The sequence below is a fragment of the Cyrtonyx montezumae genome, unplaced genomic scaffold (assembly GCF_038088225.1).
Source record: "Cyrtonyx montezumae isolate F1298 unplaced genomic scaffold, pur_monq_1.0 scaffold_3, whole genome shotgun sequence".
NCBI classification, from domain to species: domain Eukaryota; kingdom Metazoa; phylum Chordata; class Aves; order Galliformes; family Odontophoridae; genus Cyrtonyx; species Cyrtonyx montezumae.
This window is the reverse complement of record NW_027072034.1, coordinates 30,552,399-30,578,291: the sequence shown is the minus strand read 5'-3', so window position 1 is coordinate 30,578,291 and position 25,893 is coordinate 30,552,399. Positions and strand designations below refer to the sequence as shown.

Here is a 25,893-nt window from a genome sequence, read left to right as displayed (position 1 = left end):
AGCAGTTTCATTCCTGCTTTGCAAAGGACGCAGGATGCTCCATCACTGCAGAATGCAACAGAAGACAGGGGGGTTGTGCTCTGGTAGCTGAGATTAGGTGGGGGGGGGGGGGGTGGGAAGGTCATTGTCCGCCCAGCACAGTGTTGCTGTGCTTCCAGAAGAGTATTTCAGTGCTGATTCCTGAAGTGACCTTTTTGCAGTTTGCTAGTTGAATCTCCATATAAGAGTTTGCTTACAGGCTTGAGTAGCTCGACTTTTTTATAGCGCTAATAAGTTTCTTTGTGTTGTAAATTACAGCAGGGAAAGAGTTCCTAGCACCTTAAGGCCCTGTGGATTTTCGTTTTTTTCCTCTTTTTTGCTCGGTGCTGGCTGGGCTGTGCACCACACACACCGGAGCACTGCTGCCGCAATGCAAGCAAAGCGGCGGGGCAGCGGGCAGCCTGTGGCAGCCATCCCCGAGGTGTGATCGAGCGATAAAGGAAACGTGGTGCCCTGCAGGAGGGTGTGTACCTATGAGGAACAGGAAGCCAGAGGCGGCTGCTGCCTGCCTGCAGAGGTTCACGGCTCCAGCAGCGCAGGTGTGCAGACGCCGAGCCTCTTCTCTCCGGGCGTCTTGGCAAGCAGGCTCATCTGGAGGGGAGGAAGACAACCCAAAGCCAAAACACCCCCCCAATAACAACACAAAAGCTCTAGGTAGAGAAATATGACAGCCCTGCAGCTGAAGGAGCTGTCACAGTCAGGTCTGTACAGGAGGAGACGGGATCGCCCGGATAGCGTGGGGCTGCCTGTGTCGCAGGAGGAGAAGCTGAGGTGAGTGTGGAACCAGGGGCAGGGCCGGGGCTGCACTACACGTGGGCAGTCCTGAAGCTCTGGGGAATGTTGCAGGAGGGATGTAGGAACCATGTGAGGACCTTGTGGCAGCGTGACTGCCTTCCACGCATGGCATGGGTCGCTGCCAGCTGGTGCTTACAAGCCAGCAAATTCCCACAGCATTGTAGCTTTGCTGGTTTAGGGTTGGGTTTTTTTGCCATCTAAAGCAAGGGGAGCTTGGGCACCCCAGGTACCAGGGAAGGTCAGGGTGCCCACCAGCCCACAGAGGCGTTCCTCATGGATGGGGCTGAAGATGCAGAGTGCAGCCACTGGGCCCAGCTGTAGGGAGGGAGGGCAACCAGCAGTTGGTGGCTGGGGCTGTCTTGATGCTATGGCCTCCTGAGCCTGTGTGGGGTTTGCTAAGAGCTTCTGCTCGGAGCAGAAGGAGAAAGGGATTGTGCGTAATGTGAGCAAACGCAGATACACATGCAAAACGTAAAAATGCTGAGTTTATTTTTTCTCAATGTGCTTAGCGTAAAAACAATCTGTTTCCACGCCAAGCTCCCCGGAAAAGATTCTTATGTAAATGCTAACAGAAGCATCGGTGGAGAGGAAGCACTTCCTATGCCCCAGTGCACTTTCTTTGGTTTTATTTTTAGATTATTTTTCATTGTGGATATTTGTGCATCGCATTGGAGGAGTGTGTCACTCACATGGGTTTTGTTACTGCACTTTCGTTACCCTAGTTAGCAGTTCCAGAAGGACTGGCATTCAGATTTGGGGGTTTATCCTTTATCCCAATGTGTTTGCTCAACGTCTATTTTGAGTATTAATTCTAAATGGATTTCTTAGATGGGCTTTTAATAGCATTGATAATGTACTCATTTGATTATAGAATAATCACATTTACTAGATAAAGACCGCACAGACCCTTGGCTATATTGTGTTTAGTTTCTTTTATGCAACACTAGCTGTGAGGAAGAATGTATCTTGTTAGAGAAGTGAAAACTGCTTTTTACAGCTTATATATGAAAATAAGCCATGGTGTTTCTCTTACTTACAGCAGCCTGCTCTGAGCACGCAAAGGTGGGAACCACTTGTGGGCGGGGTTGGGTTGCCTGCACCAGTATAAATCTGAGTGGTTTGATCCTTTCCTGAGCCTCTTCCGGTTTGAGACAAGAAATACGAGGCAAGGATTGATCTTACAAAATAAAATGCAAGCAGAGGAAGCGGCAAATCGGGGCACTAGTGAATCAGATTGGGGCAGGGTGCTTGCAGAGGATGGTGCTCCTTGTGTCCCTGTTGCTATCTTGAGCAGTGGGTGCTTAGTCAAAATAGACCTTACTCCCTTCTAACCCATTTTGTTATATTTCGGTCCGTATTGCCAGGTGGCCTTATTTTATGATTTCTGTGCATTCTCCTTGACAAAAGGCTGTGATATTGTAACTATAATATGATGCCATAACAACAGGGCAAGGAGCAATCTAGTGAAGAGAAAAAGTCCTTTAATTTTCTAGTACTGGAAACCTCTGGCTTTTGTCATGTTCTCCTCCCTCCCCAGTGACACTAAGACACCTGTCCTTAGCACATGTTTTAGGAGTATTTAGAGTCCACAAGAAAAACAAGAGGTTTCTTTCATGTCTGCTAAATATAGCTTGCCATCCTCCTTGGTTTTGTCATGCCCTCCTGTATTTTCTCCCTGCAGCTCTTTGTTCTAGCTCCTTTGAATATTGTGTGAACATGAATCCAGATGTTCTACATAATATTGGCCCTCAGGAGCAGAGTACTATAAGTTTCTTTCTCAGTTAAACCACTGTATTTTTCTAATCTTAGGCCAAAAAGTACTTGACTTGGTCATTTCCTTAGGGTTTCCCATTCTTACGGCGCTGTGCTGTTGCTCTGGGCAACGTGCTCAATCACCTGAACATTTACAGTGCTTATGTATATACTACATTTCCAGGACCCAAAGTTTCTTGAAACAGTTTTCTTTACAGCATAAAAATAGTTTCTCGTGTCGACATAACTTTGTGATAGGTTGTGTGCTGCGGGATTCTGAACTCCATAACAGGAAACTGATCCTCAGCTTCTGCATCTGTGTCCATTCGTATCGCTTCAGCCAAAGGTTTGACCCCATCATTGTCTCTTGGATCTGCTATTTAGTTCATGATGACTCAGTCTCTAAGCACATTTCCCCCAGCCTTTTCCAGGAAGGACCATGGCAGTATAGTTGGGCTCTTACCATTAAGTTCTGTAGTTTACATTAAAAGCTGAAAAACAGATTTTTACACTTCACAGAGTCTGTTCAGCCATGTGCTGAACAGAGCATGGCATAGGTGCCAGATCACCTCGAGGGGCACTTGTGCAGTGTCATCTGTTATAGGGCCCGAGGGGGCTGGGGTGCTCCAGTCAGCCCAGTGGAGGAGAGCGAGGCCGTTTCCAGGGAAGCTACTTGCAGCCATTAACAGCAAGCTCCCAACTCAGTGAGGTAGGGCAGGGTGCATCCCTGAGGGATGGAACAGACACAGCACTTACTGGAGTGCCTGCAAGCTGGGAAATCAGCTGCTTTTTACTGTTATTATTGATACATTTTCACAATGAAGGGAAAGACTTGTTCTATTTCAGCTATATTGACTTGGTGGATTAAAATAAAAAATAACATCAATGATAAATCTCACTGTCTTTAGAAATGGTGTTTAAAAAATCACCTAACTGTTCTGATCTACTCTTTCTTGCTTTTCTCAGCGCACAGGATGCAAAGGAAATTGTAAGCATACATTTATGATTAATCATTAGGAGTCACTTAACAGTAGCAGCATGCTCGCTTTTTTCTCATGCTCTTTGTAATACATATAGTGATTCCTCTGAGAAAAATGATACTGTTTTCTGATATGAAATTCAAGGCATTGGGAAAAGCAGGGGCAATTTTCTTTTTAATACTTAAAATGAGTTTGATAAAATGCAATTAAAAATGTAAATGACTTTTGAAGAGCTTGGTCTCGTGTTCTTACCAAACAGTGAACTTCAGCATTAGCTGCAAATAATCATTGTCAAGCTTCACTCAGTGACTGTTAGTTACCCAAGCAGTTCACTGCTCTGTTCTCCTGTGCGGAAAGCTCAGTAGATATTTCCAAATCAACAGCTTTGAAGTTTCTGCCTCTTCATGCTCTGGTGCTGAAGCTGATGGGTACATCTGTGCGAGTAGGCTGCTGTTTCTGAATTGGCAACCCCGATTTCCTGCTGAGACCGTTCAGCCTCCTGCCTGCCTGCACACACTGGCTTCAGGCGTGTGGATGTGCCCCAAAATTTCATGCACAAAGACTCCCTTGGAGATGAAATGAAATACATAAGTGCATTCTTACACCCCACTCAGCCTTCGGGGGATAGACTCTGTGCTGCAAAGCTCGTAGGTGAATATAAAAAGAAATACATAAATACACCCTGTCCTCCCAGACAATGGCAGTGTGGTAGGGCCGAGTGTCTCCCTTGGCTTTTGAGATTCCAGGAGTTGTGCAAGATCACAGGTCTCCTCAGCCTGCCATGAAGAGCCTACATGTAGTAGACGGCAAATAGGTGCAGGTGTTTCAGCCATACATCCTGCCCAAAGTCTCTGAAGTCAGAAAGAACAGATCTGTAACTGGAAGCCTTCTTAAATTTAATTTGCAATGACAATATTTCTTAACAGCGTCACGGATGTTAACATATACTTAACCTCTTTCTGTAGGTAGATGTGGTGTAGTAAAGAATTGACTGGAGGGCTGAACCCAGAGAGCAGTGGTGAATGAAGTTAAATGCAGATGTTGATCAGTCACAAGTGATATTTCCCTGGGGTTGGTATCGGGGCTGGTCCAGTTTCATATTTTTATTTTTGATCTGGACAAGGGGATTGAGTGCACTTTCAGTGAGTTTGCAGATTACACCAAGTTAAGTGGAAGCATTAGTCTGCCTGGGGTTAGGAAGGCCCTTCAGAGCAGTCTGGACAGCTTGGATCCGTGAGTTGAGACCAGTTGGATGAAGTTCAACAAGACCCAGTGCTGGGTCTTGCATTTTGGTCCCAACAGCCCCATGCATTACTACAGGCTTGGGGCAGAGTGGCTGGAATGCTGTGCAGAGGAGAAGGGCTGGGGGGTGTTAGTTGACAGCCAGCTGAACATGAGCCAGCAGTGTGCCCAGGTGGCCAAGAAGGCCAATGGCAACCTGGCTTATATCAGGAATAGTGTTGCCACTAGGAGCAGAGAAGTGATTGTCCTCAACTCTGGTAAGGCCACACTTTGAATACTGTATTCAGTTCTGAGCCCATCACTACAAGAAAGACACTGAGGCCCTGGAGAGTGTCCAGAGAAGGACAACGAAGCTGTGAAGGGTCTAGAGCACAAGCCGTATGGGGAGCAGCTGAGAGAAGTGAGATTGTTTAGTCTGGAGAGGGTAAGTCTCAGGGGAGACCTTATGGGTCTCTACAGTGACATGAAAGGAGGTGGTGGCATAGTGGGGGTCAGCCTCTTCTCTCAGGTAACAGCAATAGGGTGTGAGGTGGTGAGCTTAAGTTGCACCAGGAGAGGTTCAGGTGCATTTCTTCTCAGGAGTGGTGAGGCAGTGGCACAGGCTGCCCAGGGTGTTCAAGAACCGTGTGGATGTGGCACTGAGGGACGTGGTCAGTGAGCACGGTGGACTAGATGATATGATAGGTCTTTTCCAACCTTAATGATTGTATCATTCTGCTTCCTCAAGTGCAAGCATTAGCGAGTAAAGCAGCAATAATTCAGTACAATGGTAAAATAACTGAAATAAATAAATAAATACACGCATATATAAATACATATATACATACATAACTAAATAAAGACAACCATAAGAGAAACAGAAGAAAAAAAGACCAATTTTTTTAAATCAGCAAGAGCTTAAAAATAGTCACAAAAAAAAAATGCAGTTCATCACTGCAATGGTTAGAAATTCTGCTGGAGTAATACAGTTAGGAGCTCAAAATATCAATTTGAATCAGATTCTTTGAAACTCCTGATTAAAAAAAAACACTTTGGCTCATCTGTTAGATGCTCTAATTGAAGAGAGTATTTGCGCGTGTAAATGCAGCATTGAGTTTTTATTGCTATTAATTATAGTAACTTCCAGCCAGCAAAAATGTGTTTCATGCTTACATTTTAATACTGCCACACTTAGAATTTGTGAGATATCCAAATGACTAGAGGCCATGCTTTTCATTTGTGCCGAAAATTTCATTACTTTAGGGGTTAAAATAGCTCATGCCGAACACACCCTTTTTTTCTGGCCTTCTCACACACCCCTTGTCTTTCAGATTGCATAATAACTCCGACGCAATTTTACTTGATTTGCTCACCCTGTCTATCACCTCCTGTGACTCCACATAACCGGAGGTAACTGCCTGCGTGACAGAAAGCTGAGCCCTCCTACTGCTCCTCTTACATTTGCCTCACTGTGACAGTCAGTGACTTCCTCTGAGTTGTTGAGCTTCGGTTTTTATAGCAATTAGGGATCATCATTACTCTCAGAGCGTTATCTGGGGAAATACAAACTGTGGAGCTTTTTCTTTTTGCTTTTGATTTTGTCTGTTTTGATAACATCAAACATTCTTCACAGAAAATACAACATAATCGCTCATTATTCCTCATTATAATTTAGTTCTCCTTTGAATGTGGTCCGTCACACTGGACTGAATTTACACATGGAAATATCCTTCAGAGGAAAGCTAAATTGTGAAAGCTAATACGGGAATGTCACAACCTATTTAAATTGTCGTCGTGCAGGTACTGGAGAGAACAAGCTTGAAAAGGGTGCAGTACTGGGTTCCCTTCCTGTTTTTCTCTTCCTGTGTCTCTCAGCTGTTCCACATGTCAGGCTGACAGGTGTCCTCCAGGGACCCATGTGCTGTTCCATGACATGCTCCAGATGCAGGAGCAGCTCTGGCAGTGTGCGAATGCAGGAGATAGAGTGAGTGAGCCTTTAATGGGGCTTCCCTAGGTGGTAATCCCAGCTTACAGCCAGCAGTGGCTCCAGGGCTCCCCAGGCACTCTGTGACATTCTCTGATGCTTTTCCCACCTCGTAGCTCCTCTACTTTCACCTGGCAGCCGGGAATCTCAAGGTGCTTCACAAATGCAAGTGATGCATTGAATTTTGTTGTGCATTGTCCAGTGCTATAGTGCACATTTTTCATTTTTTCTTCACTCGTTTTGTCATAGGAGGTGTAGGCATTAGTCAGTTTTCATCTTTCTATCTGCCATCTTTGTAGAAAGTTGTGGTTTTAGGTAGTTTTTTGACTGTGTTTTGTGATGGTTTCACACATTATGCCCTGTGTTCAGTGGTTTTGGATGACACAACTCAGGTGTGCCACAAGACTGCATGTCACTCTGGGATTCACCCTTACATATGAAGAAGGTAAAGCATTGTAATGTTGACAGGAGCTTTTTTCCCCAACAGAAGGGACTTATTTGATGATTTTTCTATTATTTCCCTGTAACTTTGCTGCTTTTTCTGTCTGTTCTGGTCGTGACAGAGCTAGAATAAAATTAATTAAAAGCTTTTAGCCTCATAAAATTGAAAAGAAAGTAACAAATTGGCAGAAAGCCAGTGATACCTGGCAGCATTTCTCAGCTGCTCTATTTTAAATAAAAGAACCGAGAGATTCGGGTTTTCCCAGCAAGGACTGTATGGATTGAGGTGAAGTGGATGTGGAGCTGTATTTGTCTTTTCTAGTGTGTAAAGTCCATGCACACTGTGCTCTTCATGGATCATAAAGTTCTGGATGCCAAGTTCAGTACACCTGCTAAACTCTGTTTCTGTGCAGCTATTAGAAAAATATTACCCACTTGGAGTAATGACTTAAAACTGCCCTTGCTTGTTCTGTTCTTGTTCAGTATGGAAAGTTTGTATTTCAAGCTTTCTGTCTCACCTGAAGTCTGGCTTTTGGTATTTTGTTTTGTATGTTCCTTCTTGATGGCTTCAAAGCCTGAAGCATATATTATGTTTCTAGTATCTCTTATAAGCTGTTCCTTACATGTCATCTTCTTTTCAAAAAGTGCATGCCAGCACTGCAGCCTTGGGATAGCTCCAGTAGTGACCTGGCTGCAAGTTAGGAATTTTGCCTGAAGTGTACAAGCAGTTGCTTACTTTTAAACAGCATTCCCTTCATAAGCTAATCCTCACACTATACACATACCTTCCATGTCATGTAGCAAAGGGGAGGTTTGTCAGCCTTCAAATCAAAGGCTGCTCTCCCTGTTCCCTTCTATTCCACCAAGCAAGTTACCCAGCGAACCCAGGCTCTGCTCCCTTAGATAATCCTGGCAAATGTGAACTTCTTCCATTTTTCCTCATGAGCTTGCTTCTGGTATCACAAGCATACGTTGGATTCATTCACTCCTGCTTCACCCACTCAGGATCAGTCAATTGTTGGGGTGAAAATTTGATTTAAAAAAACTTGCAATAGTTACCAAAGCCTTTGGATTGGAAAATGCTTGGCAAGTGTTGCTTTTCAGTAACTGTTACTGGAATTTCTTTGTGTTTATTTGAAATGTCTGCTACCCTTACTAAATAGTTAACAAAATACAGGATGAAGACCCTTGCTTTGTGTTATGCAAAACAAATGACCATCATAATGGACGATAAAGGTGCTGCTATTTTGGATTAGCTTTATTTCTCAACATATTACTCATGCACAACACTTAAGAATGCCGATTGCATCTGATTATTCTCTTTCAGCTGCTGAATATTAGTGCCAGTGCTTAATTTTGCTGTAATAAATGCAGATGGCTTAGCTGCCTTCCCTCCTACTGTTTTTAAAGCTGGGTGATACTGCAGTGAGAATGTGAAGAAAAAAATAGGAAACCAAACTCCAGAATGACTCACAATTGCAATTTAATTTGTATGTGTGTGAAGAGAATTAGAAGAGGAACAGCTGAAAAGCCATTTCCTTTACCATGTACTGCCTTCTGCCCCAAACAAGTTGTTTAATTCAGGAGGTGAAAAACTTCATCATTATAAGCCTGAGACTAGAAAAACAGACTTAGTGAAGGTGAAAAAATTGAAGGTCAGTCCTTAGCATGCTGTCTCCAGTGGAGACATTGCTATAATAAGAATGTCATTTACAGCCAAAAAGTCTGCTGCTGACTGTCATTTCAGCCCTATAAGGAACATTGTGGACATTGTGGAAGTCTTTCCTGGCAGGCTGAGTGTTACGTTTAGTCAAGGAATTAATTATAGCTCCTGGGTGAGCTGTTCAGGTCAGAGGGCTTGTTTTGTAAAAACACTGCTTCCAGCTGGTGCAGGAGGACAGTGAAGGCAGGAGCAAAGGCTGATATCTCTGCCTTTACATGAATCATTCAGGGATGGATTTGTAATGAATTTCGGCAGCGAGTGACATTAACTGAATATTAATGCTAGGAAAATGTTATTCTTGAGAGAAGATTTCCTAAGATTTGAAATGTCGGAAGATAGAAAGATCAACTTTTTTCATTTTCATGTATTTGAACTTGAAATTTGTTCCTTAAGCAAGGGATGAGGAGTAACTTAAGTTAACACATAACTTAGTTGAAATTTGCTCGCAATTGTCTGACTGCACTCAATTCTCCTTCACTTTGCTTTCTACTGTTTTGATTTCCAAAGGTTCAAATGTTATGCTGCCCAAACGCTTTCAAATGTTAGAAGTAAATGAAGTTGGTGTTGCGAAGTTCACAGCTTTTACATCCAAACAGAAATATTCTTTAAAGCTTAGTGGGCCTGATACTGGCTCCTTGTTGTTGAAAATTCATTTTAGAGTGATTCTCTTTGAGAAGTTAGATGTGCGATCCCTAACAGTCAGTAGCTGACCTTTTTTATTATTCTTTTATTAGGCAAGAGGATAGAAATGACGTTATATGGAATGCAGTGGTGTAAATGCATCTTTAAAATTTATTGAGTTGGAAGAGTTTGAGCACAGTACATTTAGACCAGGCAATGTATGCATACAGGTAACTACACTGGAGGAGTATATGGAGATGTTAAGAATAACTGATAGGATGCCATGTCTCTTGTAGCACTCATTTTCTAGAGCACCTGTGTGACACTTGGCCTTTTTGTTGTTTTGTTTTTCATCTCTGTATAAGATGCAAAAATAGTAGCAGAGGAATAAATGGCCCTTTTAAAGAGGATCAAATATCTGTACTCATAAGAAATCATTTTACACCAAGCATGGCTTCATTTGGTAATGTTTTCAATTAGCAGGAAGACAATACTGTAGGGTTGTTGGGGTTTTTTTGTTTGTTTGTTTTTTAATATTTCATGCAACAGAAAGTTACTACAACTAAATATTGTTCTCCCTTTCTACTAACCATGTTAGAGACTGATTTCTCACTGCGCTTGCATGGCTGATGAAAAGAGCTGTGTGGGAAGGTGCTGCATACCTGATTGTTCCAGTTGTGTTCATTTCCTTATGAAGGGATGGAATGTGAACCTTCTCTGCTTGCAGAGACCAAAGCATATTTTGGACATGTTTATACTGGAATATGTTTATATTGAAGTATCTGCAACAGCTAGAGTTGTCTTTTTGTTTGCCCTGCTTAAGCTCCCACCACAGAAGCTTGATCATGCTTTCTGTGGCTAATGCTAAGTGATGAAACTTTTAGGAGCGCTTGGAATTCACCTGGTTTTTATTGCAGTGGTTTCCATCCTTTTCAACAGAAGCAGAGCAGTGCTGGGCACATGTGAAAATCCTACATACACTGTACATCTTTATTATGGAAAAGATTTACTCCTTTTTTTCAGTTGCCTTAGGAGACCAGTTAAGTGCAGAAAGTAGCTTGTAGAGATGGACAGTTGCATCAAGCAGAACCCAAGAGCGTTTTCAGTTTCAGTAAGGAACACATAAAAGAACAATTAGCACTTAAAAGATCAGCTCAGAAATCAGCACGTGGTGTTCCAGATTCACGCTGATTTTATGGCAAAGCTTCTCTAGTTGTTCTGCGTTTGGCAGGCTACAGTTAAAGTGAAATCACCCCTACCTCTCTGGGAAGGGGAGGGCTGTGCTCTGATTGCTTATCCATCGCAATGGGGTGCTTGGCTTCCTGAAAGCAGTGGTGATGCAGCAGGTTTGCTCTCAGCCAGCAGCGTTATTTCGGGGCACCGGGCAGACCGCCAAGCGGCAGCTGCCTTTGCCAAGCACCTTGTTTGGAGCAGTGACTGCTGAGCACATCTATTTGGGGAACGGAGCAAGGCACTCGTCAGGGCTCACAGCCTCCCAGCCTTCTCTGTAAGAGTCCCTGTCCATGGGCACCAGTGGGCAGCCAGGAAAGTTCTCCCAAGAAAGCAGATTTTCCTGGAGGGAGTGGAGAAGTAGTTTTCCCTCAGAGACCACAAACAGGCATGCTTGATTTTACTGCTACTTTTCACAGCAGCAGTGGTATGCTTCCCCTCCTCTCTCTGCTATTTTCTCTTGTTGCCTTCTCAGCCATCAGCTTTGGTTTCTGCAAAGAGCTCCGTGTGCCAATGGGAGCCACTCTGTCACCTTCCTCCCTGCTTACCTCCTCCAGTTCAACACTGGCCTTCTTGCTCTCCCTACCAAGGCAGGTAGGTCTTGATCCACCCCTGGCCCAGTGACTCCTCACTTCATGGTCCATGGCATCTCATGGTTACCCTGATTTACTGGTAAAGATACAAAGGAATTTTGTCAGCCTGGTGTAGATCATAGCAGCGAAGCAACACACACACAAAAGAAAAAAAAAAGAGAGAAAGATGGGCAGCTACTCTGCGTTTTTGGATTACCAGGCCATCCTAGCAGAAACTGTTTTATTTTGGTAGCAGGAAGGCCCTTTTTTAACTGCTGGCAAGCTTCTTTCTTCCCTCATGGAGAAGGAGTCAGGAGTTAACTCCACAGGCAGCAGTGCCAGAGGACTGCAGAACAAAGCTGCTTGTGCCAGCAGGAAACTTGGTGAGCACATAAGACATGGGTGCTACAGCAGGAGGAGGAAGCCTTTCTCTCCAGCACTGCTTCCTACAGCAGTTTTCCAGCAAGGTCATCATGACCTACAGCTATAACCCAAGCACTGCTTTGTCTAGAGCTTACCCCAGAGCAAATAAATATAGGGCTTGAGCTCCAGCCTCCTTGGCCTGTTATAACCTGTGGCTTTCTAGATAATCAGACCTGCAGGTGGGTAAATACACAGGTCATGCTGCCTTGGCCCCACCCACCACAATGTTTGTGGCACATAGGAGCAGCTTGCTTGCGAGTCACCAAGGACAGTTAAAAGGAAGACAGCTGGCCAAACCCATTCCTGAAGCCTGTCCTGTTTGCTTTTGCTTTGCAGCAGAAAATCTGTAGTAGTGCATTGGCCAGGCTATGGGAAGACAGCGATGTGTGAGCCCATGTTTGTGCTGAGAGCAGCGTGTCCTCTGCTGGGCACTCACTTGGCCACTCCAGCAGTGCTGAGATGTGTGGTCCAGAGCGTGCTTGAGGGTGAAGTTAATTTTTTAAATTTTTTAGGTGCTGGAAGCACATGAACAAGTAGTAGCCTAGACTGGGATTTCTGATGTGTCCTTTATTATCTTCTATTTTGGATTTCTCTGCTTGTTCCCTCTAGCCTTCTTCCGGCTCTCCTTCACTTTCTCATGCTCCCTCTTACACCAACAAATTCTCTGGATACCAAGATGCTGTGTGTCACAAGCACAAAATGCATATGGCTGTGCTGCCTGATTGATTACTAACAAGGCTGTGTCCATTTCATGCAAAAGGACGCAGGACTGTTTTCCAGAAGCCCTTTTTGGTTTTGTTTGACATTACATGTTCCTGGAAGCTGCCTGTCCCAAGCAAGGTGGAGCCTGAAGGAGGGCAAACCTGCAGCTGGTGATACCTTTGCCAGTAAGCAGTGCACAACAGATTTTTGAAGGGATTATAATAAAATAATTGCAACACTGGGAAGGCTTTCTATGGTGAAGGAATGATTAATTTTCACTCTTGCTTCTTTCTTCCTAGTCTTGCTTTCTTGCTTTCCTGTTAGCCACAGTAAATTATTTCAGCGTTCAAATCTATGGAGCATCCTTGTGTTAGGTAATTGTTCTAAGCACTGCACAGTGCTGAAAATCAAGCTCCATTTCAGGTCCTTCATCTATTATAGTATGCTTGGCACTTCAGTTAACAGCCTGTGAGGCACAGAAAACAAACTGTCCTGCTGTATCTATGCTTTTTCTGAAATGCTGACAAGAAGGAAGATGCCTATAGATAAATGCATCATTTATGACTTAGAAAACATAAGTGGAACATTAAGGGCCGTTTTTACAGTGTAATTAATATGCCCAAGCATTGAAACAATATTTACCTAATGACAGAAGCCTCCTCTTCGTGCTGGTTAGCCCATGACAAAGCATTGTTGGAATCCACCTCCATCCCCTCAGCAGACAGGAGCTGTGGACAAGTTTGCAAGAGAACGTGTTGCATAGGTTGCTCACGAAACAGCTCTCCAGGCCCGAGAAGATTTCTCCATCAGCAGCCAGCAGCAAAGCCCCTTTCCGGCATCTGGGTTTGCATGACAGCCCGGTGCTGGAATGTGCTTCTCTGCAGCCCAGCTTTTAACTTGAAGCTCTGGCAGGGTGCTGGGTAGCTCTGGCTCAAAGACACAGAGCCGCAGAAAGTCACTTCATTTGGGAACAAGGGGGAGCCCGGCACATTGTTCTGCTGCCTTTGCCTCCAGCTTCTTCACAATATAAGCACAGAATATATATCTGCGAAAGCAGCTAGAGGAACATGGACTTCCAGCGCAGAGGTTACCCCTACGCGATCCCGGAGGATGAGGAGATCGCTCACAGGGTCACTCATGATGCCTACAACTCGGCGGGAAGCGAAGGCGAGAAACCTGTATCGAAACTGCAGCGTAGGCACAGTGACATTAAACTCTACAAAGAGTTTTGTGACTTTTACGCAAAATTGTAAGTCCGCGCTGTTCAGCTTTGGGCTGTCACCGCAGTGACATTATTGGCATACCGCCTCTGTGTTTTTTACCATCTGGGCTCTGTAAGCCATTCTCTAAGGCAGCCTTTACCGCAGTTCTGTGTCTGATGCGTTGCCAGTTGTAATCGTCAACTAAAATTTGAGCTGGTGCTGTGAATTTAATCAGTATTGCGTCAGAAGTTTTTATCAGGTGGTGAAACGGTTGGCATTTGGCAAGTAGTCTCTGACATCGGATTGTTAGCTTCTTTTGGGCAAATGTATAGACTGTTTCACATGTATCACTGTTTTTACATACGTGTGTTTCAAATCAGAGCAAATAAATGCTTTCACATTGAGGAGGAAAGCTTGATGCTTTTGTTAGCTTTCAAACTGTTTTGTGTTTTTACTTGGATTATGTTTTCTCTCTGACAGCACTTGGCATTAAATTACTTAGAAGCTTAACATCCTCAGTACTCAGGAACTGTTGAAGTGATGGTGAGGTTCATGGTTTATGTTGTGATTACTGCTCATTCAGATAAACTAGGAGGATGGGTGAAGCGTCCAGCTTTTTTCCCCTTAGAGGAAACATATGTAATCTGTGTAGACCATTGGCTAACTGTATGCTTAACTACACTTTATACGTATAATCACTGCTGTATTTCAGTATGCTGATCTCTCAAGTATGAAAGACCATTCTTCAGTCTGACCTCTGTGAAATTTGGCCACTCCTTGTTTCATTGTGAGGACAGTGAGGATTTTTATGGCAGAGTTGTCTTCTGCAGAGAGCTCCTGAGAGAGAGGGGAAAAAAAAAAAAAGACAGCTAATAATAATGACTGGTCGGATGTGACCTTGTGTAGGGCTCTTCTGTGGTACAGTGAAAGAAAGAAATAAAGCACGTTCCTGTTTGAGCTGTGTGGTAGGTGTATGCTTGCTAATGCAAATGTTGTGCAAGGAATGAGTTCAATTCCTGTTGAGCCTGGAGGGAGCCAAGAGGTCCCTCGGAGGGCAAGTCTTGGCATCTTGTGCAGAACCCAGTGCTCCACACTTGTAAGTGCAGCAGGAGATCTCTTTACCGTATCCAAATCTGTGCCTATGTGTAAAAAAATCTCTCAACAAGCTGCCAGACAGATGTTTGAGCCAGTGCTTTGTCAGCTGTGGTTAGATTGTATGAAACTGGACCATTGCCCTGTATTTGCTCTCTGCTATCAAGTGATATTGGAGTGGAGAAGTGATCCTGAAAGGCGTAGCTTTGAGAACCCACGTATTTGTAAGAAAGCACATGCAAAGGACAAATGAGTGACTCTTTTTTTATGGTACTAGAGCATTAATTGAGTGTGAGACAATTGTACTGGCTGTTGCATATGTGAACACAATCCTAGTGAAGTTGCTAATCTCTCTGATATTTTGCAGCTATCACACTCATTCTGTGATCACCTATCTTTGAGAAGAAACCAAGATTGCTATTTGAGCTTTTTTTTTTGCATCACCAATTTGTGTTGGCCTATGCCTAGGTGATGGCGGAGTACCCCAGCACTGCAGCCAGAGCATCCCCACCTTCTTGTCCTTAGTCTGGTGCTGGGATCCTGTGATCTGCTCTTATGGAGATAAACCCTAACAAACTAACCAAAATCCTATGACTTTAAACTATTCTTTCTACAAGTTTTGCATAGCTTGAAGTGATTTTACAGATTTAATTGTTTGCCTGCTGTGGTTTTCAGTAATCTGCCAGACTAAATATTTCAAACTCTTCCACACTGTTTGTTTAGAGCTTTTGAATTAATGTTGTTATATGCTCATATTTTAGAAGTATGAATTATTTTAAATTACCATTCATATTTTGCAGTGTGAAGTCCTCAATTATTTCTAATATTTGCCCTTATTTTCTGTAATTCTAATGTGTTCCATGACTTTCATATTACTTCTTTGAATTACCTGCCCTTTCTCATCACAAAGAGACAGCAAATGTATCTGTAACAATAATTAATAGTTATTAAAGCACATTGTGGGGTTTTTATTACCAAAGAGTTTAGTGCCAGAGGGATACAACAGTTTTATTTCTAAGGAAACAACGCAAGTCATTAAGTTCATGGAAAAGCTTTCACTGAGCAGTCTAGCATAAGGCTGATGCCATTGACTTTGGAAAAAATAGAGAACCAGAATCAGTTGTGCTGCCTTTGGGGCTCATTTTCTTTCTGTTTCTTGTTTTTATAACAGCAACATGGCAAACGCACTCGCAAATGCCATCTGTGAGCGCTGTAGAGGGGGCTTTGCACCAGCAGAGAAAATTGTCAACAGCAATGGTGAGCTATACCATGAGCAGTGCTTCGTGTGTGCCCAGTGCTTCCAGCAGTTTCCTGAAGGGCTCTTCTATGAGGTAAGCTGGAACTACAGTCTGATGGGTAGCTTAGCAAGTGCTGTGGAAGAAATGGGGCTCTGATAAAGTATGCCTAATAGAGGGGGGAAGGAAGAAGAAATGTTGATTGGAAAAAAAGAGGCTGCCAACAGGGATTCATGGGTTTGCTTTCTCTCACCTTGTTTAAGGATCAAAAGACTTTTCAGTGCTGCAGAGATAGTGTTGGCACAGTTTGTGGCAAACGAGCCAGCAATGGTCCATGACACATCAAAAGGTGAGCTGCAGAACAGTAGCAATTAAGAAAAGACAAAACAAAACACCCCTTAGATACTTACACCTTGCATTATTATTGTTAATATTATGTGAGTTGCTCCCTGCTTGCAGGCATGGTAAAGAGTCTGCCCTGACATGTTACGACCTAAGTCAAATGTGAAGTGATACATAAAAGTAAAACATTTGTTAATAAAATTGTCCTGAAACAATAAAATGTATTCTCTCCAAATAATGAGCACTTTATTCATCACTTTTCTGACCCTCAAGTAGCAGTGGGCTTCTTTTAGAAAGTGAAATGGTCTTTAGAGATAAACTGCTCCAGGCAGCTTCTATTTCCTAGAGAGTAGAGGAGGGCTGCAATGGATGTTTGCACCTAGTCTAGGAATATTACAACCTCTATGTTGCTCATCTGTGGCCATAGCTGAACCTTTTTGGCATGGGCAGGCTATCTGATGGTATTTAGTACATTGTCAACATCTATATTCATTAAGTCAGAAGTGAATGTTCATAGATTGTTTTGAGAATAGAAGAAGCCCCATGCACTTACTAGATATGTTTTTGCATTTTTTTTTCCGGGCTGGGTAGTGGCTTTCAGTGACATTGTTCTTGAGAAATGTTACACAGAAAGTGGAAAGTTTAAGTTAAAAAAAAATAAAAAGATTATCGAGATTAAGAGAATATACAAAGACTCATGAGTGGCTTGAAATTCGGGCCATCTTTCTGCCTCAAGTTCTTCTAGTGTCTACCACAAGATCTTGCAGTTTCTCTCTACAACAGCAAGTCTACCTGCTGCTGTTGACGAGAGATACTTTCCAGCCTACGTAAGTGCTCCGACAACCATCAGAAGATGGTTCATAAATCTCACCCAGACTTCCTCCCGCATTTATATTGTCTTGTGCTTGACATCTTCTGCAGAGTGAATGTCCATACTGTGCTAGATCTTGTGCCTTTCAGGAAGATTGGAAATGTCTGACAGGATCTTCTGCATCCTTCAGATAGCCCACACTACCAACACAGCTTTCATTTAGCACTGAAGTGATCACTGAGATTGCAGTGGAAACCCTGGCACAGTTTGTGGTAGTGTTCACAGGGAAGTGGAGGCAAGCTTGCTCTTCTTTCATGCAATGTGGTTCAGCACCTCAGCATGCAAGTTGAGAATATACCAGATGAGACCATTTAGGGGAGAGAGAGGAACAGGAACAGCCCTAAACAGAGAGAGGGTAAGCTTAGGTTGGTCACTGCTCAGGAGATGGCTGACAATGAGTAATTGAGGTGATCTGTTATCTCTGTGAGGAAACAGTGATTGCAGAAGACAGTCTCTCACTCTACTCTGTGCTACTGTCATCTCACCTGGATTACTGTGTGCAGTTTTGGGCACACAACATAAGATGGACATAAAATTGTTAGCATCCAAAGAAGGGCTACAAAGATGGGGAAGGGTCTGTAGGCTAAGATGTGTGAGGAGCGTCTGAGGCCCCTTGGTTTGTAAACCCCAGAGCAGAGGAGGCAGAGGGGGGTTGGCATGGAACAGGCTGCTCAGGGCAGTGGTCATGGCCCCAAGCTTCCAGAGTTCAAGGAGTGTTTGTACAGCACTGTCAAACACAGGGTCAGATTTTTGAGTGGTCCTGTGTGGAGCCAGGAGATGGACTCAGTGATGATTGTGAGTCCCTTCCAATTCAGCATATTCTCTGGTTCTAAGGCAGAAAGGATATCTTTTCTCAGGCTGGCTTGATAAACCCTTTAAAAAGATGCGTGCGGAGTTGTGGACAGGTAATGTGTTCTTCTGAGCAGGTTCCCCATGGGTAAACACATGCGTTGTTGTTCTCCCTGCATTAGATAATGTTTATTCTATGCCCAGTTAAGTTATGCTAGCATTTCTTGGAAATGACTTGGGGAAGTCAAATATTCCTCTCGTGCCTATCGCAAGCATTACAGAGTTTCCCCAGTTAGTCATTAAGCCGCTTATCACATTTGCACTCAAGTGCTGCCATAAGATTTCATGCTCTGCTCCACCATGGTGAGGTGGAACCGGTCATTCTACTCAGGAAGAAAAGCCGCTGTCACTGCAGAATGTGACACGAGGCTGCTTTCCCTGTAGTTGCCATCAGAGAGTTTTGTAAAGCAAAGTCCTGTAATGACAGTGGAATAACAGCCCGTTTGCATGGGCAGCTTTGGTGACATCATGCTCAGAGGCACTGGTTTGCCGCATTGCAATTATTTGGTGGGCTTCTTTTCAAGACCTTGTTACTCTGAACTTCAGTAATGGTGCCTCCCTAGAGGTCCCTCCCACTAGAAACTGTGGGCACCTCGCCTTCAGGCGATAGAGGTTAGAAGAGGTGAATACTACCTGTAGACAGCCATTTGTTAAAAGCCCTTTTAGGACCCTCACGAGCCTCCTAGGAGTCCTTGGGCATCTCCCTGCGCCCTTTCAGAAAAAGGCCAGTCTCCTCTGCACTGTGTTGAGGGAGGGAAGATGGAATGGTTTAGGGAGGTGCATCCCACAGTAGTAGAAATGCAGCAAAATCATTATGTAGCAATTCTTCATGTTTCTAATAACCTATAGCAAAATAAAAGGAAAGTGCAGCTGCAGTGAGCTTCTCAAATTTATTTCTATTCCATTTCAAGCTGAAGTGTTTTCTTTAATTGAGCTTCACCAGAAGCTACCCCAGAGGAAGTGTCTTTAAAGAATCAAGTTTTGGGCATGTCTGTCCGTGTCATTAGTTAGTAAGGATGTGGAGATCAGCTGGAGGTAATGTGGCAAAACATCCTATGCAGAACCGTAGAATTAATGGACCTTCACCATACAATAGTCCAGTGACCTTGCTTTTAAAATATGTGCTGTGGGATTTGTCACAAAAGCGTAAGACATTCTCTAATGGAGGAACTGCTGGATCATCCACAAATGCTGCACAAACAAGCTGAGAATGTTGCAAATATAAACAAAACCAAATAGTAACCAGCCTGCCTGAAAGAAACCTGTTTGGTCTGCCCAGATCAGTTTGTGGCTCTGAAGTCCAAGCAAACTTATGCATCTTCCAGTGTACCGTCTACACAAAGCTGGAAGCTTTCTGGTGTTTTGTTCTGTTTGTTTGTTTGTTGTTGTTCTCTTTTTTTTTTTCCAATTTAAAAAGAATTACATTTAACAGGAAGCAAGCACAGTTCTAAATGAACTAATAGTTTCCATTACTCTTTGTAACAGTAATAGTCCTCTGTCTCTTAATTAAAAAAAAAAAAGACACAAACACTACTTCCAATTAAAAGGTCATCTGTTTTAGAGTATTACACTGGAAAAGCCCTTGATGAATTGCTAGAGTAGGCTTCTGGAAAGAGACCATGGAGCACACATCTTTCTGATCCTTGTGTAGGTGACATTCAGGCTGAGAGCAGGAATTAAGTTTCATGGTTGCAGTGACTTCGAGGTAGTTTCATTAAATCCTGTCAGTGGTTCTGTATACTGCACTGTATACTGTATATGCTGTACTTATGTTTTATTTGATCCTTGAAATTTCAGAGCGTAAAAGGATATAGCTGTATTTTCATCAAAACTTAATTTGTGGGTAATATGTTACGCTGTTTGCTTTGTTTTGTGTTAGATTCAGTACAAAGAAAAAAGTGGGGTTTTCCTGCTATCTTTCTTTCCAGTTTTTTAAACTTAAGACATTCAAATCCAAACATACTTACATCTGTCTGGTTTTAACATGCTAGTTGGCATTTGTGTCTACTAATGATGTGCCTGAAGGTATCTAAACATTTCCCATTGCTTTAGGACATACCTATCTACATGTTCTTACATATTCCTCAGTTAGACTGCTAATGAAGCGCCATACAACTTTTTTTTCCAGATGTTTTTTTTTCTGTATGAGCTTGAACTGCAACTCAACTTCTCTAAGCTCTGAGAAAATTCAGCTCCAGATCCCTTCAGATCAGCTTCTTATTTCATCTAGTTGGTTTAGAGAATTTTGTTCTCAAAATTTCCTCAAGCAAGCATCGTGAAAGAAAAGCATGATTTCTTTCAATGTTTTTCCTTTACTCCATGAATTGCAAAGATTTCTGTCCCTGGGTGTTCTTCCTTCCCCCAAGACTTACTTCCTCCAGTGTGCTAGGCCATTCTTACAGGAAACAGAGTGAGGAAAGGGATCAAATGGGTTCAGGGAAAATGCTTCCCCCCAGGAAAGGTTTTCAAAAGCTAATTTCCTGCCTAGAATTCTGTCTGCATCAGATTTTCTTTAGTTTGTCAAAATTTAGGCATCTGTTGTGGTGTAAAAGGGTAACAGAAGATGTGTTGCACTATCTTCAGTATTAATGGAATAGTGTTGTATTAACTGTACGGATTATCTAGTATCTGAATTAAGGTGGGTGAATGTCATGCCTGTTTTTCTAGCACGTGGTCTGGTTTGTTTATTATGCAGCTTCTCATCCTCTACTGCTCATTTGCTTGTGGAAACAACGTGCTATGTTACAGTATTTATTTTAAGGGCATGCTCCTAATCTCTCTAACTCTTGCCTTGTTTTCCATTTGCAGTTTGAAGGGAGGAAGTACTGCGAACATGATTTTCAAATGCTTTTTGCCCCTTGCTGCCATCAGTGTGGTAAGTTTTACATTCGGGTGAAATATTTCACACTGATCACAAATGGGAAGTCAACATATGTTGCTGGGAAGGTGCCTATGTTGCTGGACATGTGAAACCCAGACAGGAAGGTGACCCAGACAGCTGAACTTCCAGAGTGAACTTCAGTGAAGCTGGGGAGCCACTTTTTCCTAAAGGTCATCAAACAGTAGATTTAAAAAAAAAAAAGGTTGCCTTATTTGCAGCCTTCAGTATCTGTTGTCTACCCTGTGTTCTGTTGTCTACCCTGTGTAATACTGAGGGCTGCATTTTATTTGCTGCTATTAAAGTATATGCTTGCATGTCTGCTACACTGTAATCAACTGGAAGGGGTTTTTTTACACCATGTTTTCTGTGTGTGACGCACTTTGCTTGGTCAGGGTTGAGAAGTCATTGCTGTACCCTTGCTTGATCAGGTCTGGATTTTTCTCAGGCACCTCTGCAAGCTGCTGCAACTTTCGCTTATACTAGTAGGCCTTTCCCTTGTGCAAAGGGAGGGGTTGGAAGCTGGGAAGGAGGGGAAGCAGATGTTATGGGCTGTTGGATTTACAGCTGCAGATTTGAACAAGCAGGGGAAGAGGAAGAAAGAGCTCAGTGGTAATATCTGACTGAATCTGAACTATGTGACAAATGAGAAGGAACTGCTTTGTTCCTTCTACAGTCCAGTCATTTCCCAAGTGTGAGGGACCCTTGTATTCCTCCAGTCACTCTGCAGTCCCCCTCCTTTGTTCTCTTCCTGCTCGCATGTGCCACAGCTTCCCCTTCTCCTTTCCTGCTCCTGGCCTGGAAAGGACTTATGTGAATCCTCCTGTCTAACTCCTTGAAACACAAAGCACTGCTCTTCCTGTACACCAGCACTGTCTATACATGGCAGAGCTCTGCTCCTCTCCTGTCGGTGATTCGCTCCTAGCTTTCCTTTGGTGAATTTGGCAGAGGGAACTTTACCTTTGCAGCACCCAGAGAGACCAGAAACTGTTCTGGCCTCTGGCAGGTTTATGGAGGAGCTACTCTGTGTAGCTCCAGGACTTTTCCTGCCCAGCTGCCACAGCTCATCAGTTTCTGCTCCTTCTACTCTGGCTCCTCGTAGCACCAGCTATATTAAAACCCCGTAAGTTTAATGTACTGACTTGTTCCAACAGACGAGTTAAAAGAAGGTGATTTGCGGGAAGATGTGACTGGCTGGCTGGACAGGCTCCCAGGTCACTGCTCACTTACCTGCAGCACTCCATGGATCCTGCCTGGAACTGGGCTTTTCCCTTTTTTTGAATTTAGTGAGAGTGGACAAAATCAACAAGGCTGTTGTGTTGCCTCAGTGATGCCTCAAGCTTTCCCAACACTTTTAGAGACCATCAAATTTCATTCTTGAAAAGCTGTGACTTAATGGGAATGCCACAGACTTGCGTGCTAGACTTCATTCATTCTGTTATCTGCCCTATCGCTTCTCTTTGATAGCTGTTTGATTTGTAGGCTCTTTAGAGCCAGGATTCAGCTTTTCTCAGCACCAGGAAGCTGAGCTCCCAATATATTTTAGGCAGTGTTTGCACTGCTCAGGGGCCTTAGCTACAATATCTGTGCAGAGAACAATGTGCATGTTTGACGTGGCTGTGCAGTAGAGAATATGAAAAGGTAGTTTTCACACTTTTTCAGTGCCTCACAGGACAGGACTCCATGGTAGCTCAGAAATCAGTCTGTGTATTGGATTTGCTATTTAGTTAAAGTCCATTCTCCTGCTGCATATTTGCACTTTGACTCCAGAGGTTTTCTTGCAGTAGAGCCAAGGCCACCCGAGCTCAGTTCTGGTGTGCTTTGATTATGGAACCCTGTCAAGGTTTGGTTATAGACCTAGCAGAGTAGAAGACAACACTGTGTAAATGACACTTCAGAAGTGTCCTTTTCTAGAAAAAGGGAAAGACAAAAATGATGATGTAATTCTAGTGATTCAGTTACGGGCTTCTTTTAACTTTTTATGGTATCCTTTTACTGTGTTTCTTACAGGTGAGTTCATTATTGGTCGTGTTATTAAAGCTATGAACAACAGCTGGCATCCAGAATGCTTCTGCTGTGATATCTGCCAACAGGTATTGGCAGATATTGGATTTGTCAAGAATGCTGGCAGGTGGGTCTTCACCCTTCCTTCTATTACTGAATGTGATGAAAATGAAATGAAAGTTGGGAGGGATTTAGAGGTCATGGTTCCTAAAGCTTTCCTGCTGAGATGGAGTAACTGAAGTGGCTTTTATGAGAAGAAGGTCTAAGAATGAATCACAAAACTAAGAATGGTTATGTTAAAATATGCACATAAAATATTAATCATTTATCTACTTTGACACCAGATTTCTTGTCAAGTGTGTGTTTTGTACCTGGTGATGTTTCAGGATCAGTAGGATACTTAAAAAATCTCAGATGCATAAATATTGTCATTTTTTAATAGATTTTTATTTTTCTAGCATGGGTTCCCAATTTGAATCCAGTTTATCACCCTATTCATTAATAAATGCTCCCACTTCAGTAGGGTCCTTCATGGAATTTTTTACATAGACTACATGTCCATTGATTTAGTACATTTAATATGATACACATAGTTATAGAATTAGGACCTGTTTTGGCATCCAGCTTACAATTTAAATTTTCAAGCGTTTGAGGGTAAAACATGAAATTCAAAAGATTTGAACAAACAATACTTTTGTGGGGATAGAAAATAAAATAAGGCACCTTCTTCTGAACTTGGTTTGCTTACCAAAGAAATTGTTTTAAAGAGTTTATTCTCCTCCAGAAAAGAACTGATAGAAATGAGTTTCTAGTAGATGCTTACTTCATATTTTTGACTGTAGTCACAGGTGCTGGTACTTACCTGTCTTTTTTTTTGTTGTTGTTTCAGACATCTCTGCCGCCCCTGTCATAACAGGGAAAAGGCCAGAGGCCTGGGAAAGTACATTTGCCAGAAGTGTCATGCCATTATTGATGAACAGCCTCTGATTTTCAAAAATGATCCTTATCACCCTGATCATTTCAACTGTGCAAACTGCGGGTAACTTGAGTTCCACTAAAGAAAACAGCTGGTTTTATTTGCTTCATCCATTTACATTTTAAAGTGAAAAACAGTACTGTGCAGCAGGCAAGACTAAGTGCCTTGCTACTACGTATATATCTCATTACTTCTCTTGGGGAGGTAAAATTGGATCTTCCATTCAAGCAGCAGATCATCTGCTGGGGAGTAATGAAAGACTGTAATTTGCAGTACAGTGTAGTACCTTAGGAAATAGAAAATCTGGGCACAAACTTGTTACAGAAGCAAAATGATTGACCTTATTTTTCTGCTACAGAGGGTAGAAAAGTGGTCATCTTTGGCTGCTTCAGTCATAATCTTGCCTATGTTCTCTCTTTTTTGATGATTTGCACAAGTATGTTTTAAGCTGTCCCTCACCTCATTTTTTCAGCTTCTGCAGCTGCAGAATATATAGCTGCATGTTTCTACATGTCCTCTGATGCATGGATGGAGGGGGCATTGTAGGATATAGCACACCTTATTAGTTGTCTATTTTTTGGTACAAAGGAAGCTATCATTTCAGTATCACAGCAAAGACTCATTTGAAAAACAACTGTAGTGTTGTGTCAGTGCTAGTGTCAGCTTATATTTTTCTTTCTCTGATGTTTGATGTCGTGGAGAAAATGCAGAAGACTACATTTTTCTTTCAGTTACATTTATGTAAATCTAAACTAAACTGGTGCTAAGAAGGCTGGAATATAAGCCAAGCATGACTACAGCTTTCAAATATGTTTGAAGAAACTTAGTAGCTAGTTTCAGAGAGATTTGATGCATCCTACTTAGCAGGCTTTTCTCAGTTTACTGTGCAATCATTCAATCTTGTTTAAAAAACAATAACATTGAACTGTCACATTTGATGCTGCTAAATACATTATTGGAGTATAAATAAAATTTCTAAAACAAGTGCTAAAAATTAAATTATCTCTACAGAAACTCTCAAGAGTTGAAATTGTTCAGTTCCTTTATTCATGCTCTCAATTAATTCATTTCTGAACAGGAAGGAACTTACTGCTGATGCTCGTGAGCTGAAGGGGGAATTATATTGTTTACCCTGCCATGACAAAATGGGTGTCCCCATCTGTGGAGCATGCAGAAGACCAATTGAAGGACGTGTGGTGAATGCTATGGGCAAACAGTGGCATGTGGAGGTAAACATCAGCTGACACATTGTCTTTCATAAATATAAACATTAGCATACTTAACTGGAATATTTCTGATCAATTTCCATGAAAGGATTAGAAAAGTATGCAGCAGTGATTTGCAAATGCATCTCGTAATCCCATTGTCAACCTTCATGTGTCTCATCTTCCACTGAGAAAAGACCTCTACCTGTGGAGCTAAAATCAGTAGTCAAGTCATCATTGCAGGGTCCTTGTAGAAGAAAATTTCACAAAATGAGAAGCAGGATACATGGAAAGACAGCAAAGTTCTGTGACAAATGTAGTGCTAGTGGGCATTATAATATTCCTACGTCTTCCACAGTTACTTGCCATGTAAATATCTCTAAAGCAGTTTAGGTGACAGTTCATTTGCAAGATTTAATTCTTCATCTTCCATTTAAGTTATGAAGATAAGCAGTCAAATCCTTTTCATAAGTTCATAAGTTCATAAGGTTGGAAAGGACCTATAAGATCATCTAGTCCAACCATCCTCCTATCACTATCTCTACCCAACTACTAAATTAAGTCCTTTAGCACCTCATCTAAACGCTTCTTGAACAGCGCTAGGGATGGTGCCTCAACCACCTCCCTAGGCAGGCCATTCCAGTGCCTGACCACTCTTTCAGAAAAGAAATGATTCCTCAGGTCTAATCTAAATCTTCCCCGGCGCAACTTGTGGCCATAAACATCCACATCTTAAAACATACACATCTTTTGTTT

The 25,893-nt window shown here is 42.6% G+C and overlaps 1 protein-coding gene and 1 long non-coding RNA gene across 7 annotated transcripts in view; one reads left to right on the top strand and one right to left on the bottom strand.

Moving 5' to 3' along the window:
- Window positions 1-25,893, top strand: part of LIMS1 (LIM zinc finger domain containing 1) — a 62,709-nt gene that overhangs the window by 30,818 nt on the left and 5,998 nt on the right. For 2 of the 6 annotated variants that reach the window (XR_010622478.1, XM_065741081.1), the window contains exons 1-6: window positions 13,439-13,732; window positions 15,949-16,108; window positions 20,883-20,949; window positions 22,963-23,083; window positions 23,846-23,995; window positions 25,011-25,161. Coding sequence is in view for 5 of the 6 variants with exons in the window: in XM_065741081.1 (XP_065597153.1) it covers window positions 13,551-13,732; window positions 15,949-16,108; window positions 20,883-20,949; window positions 22,963-23,083; window positions 23,846-23,995; window positions 25,011-25,161 (831 nt within the window). In the remaining variant the exon portion in view is untranslated. Of the gene's footprint in view, window positions 1-13,438; window positions 13,733-15,948; window positions 16,109-20,882; window positions 20,950-22,962; window positions 23,084-23,845; window positions 23,996-25,010; window positions 25,162-25,893 lie in introns of those variants that run through there. The other 4 variants (XM_065741083.1, XM_065741084.1, XM_065741085.1 and 1 more) reach the window with 3 other exon arrangements.
- LOC136051592 (uncharacterized) lies at window positions 1,302-13,235 on the bottom strand. Its single transcript, XR_010622479.1, has 2 exons — window positions 13,126-13,235; window positions 1,302-3,077 (listed from the first exon to the last, which is right to left on the bottom strand). It is a non-coding gene; the product is annotated as an uncharacterized LOC136051592 (long non-coding RNA).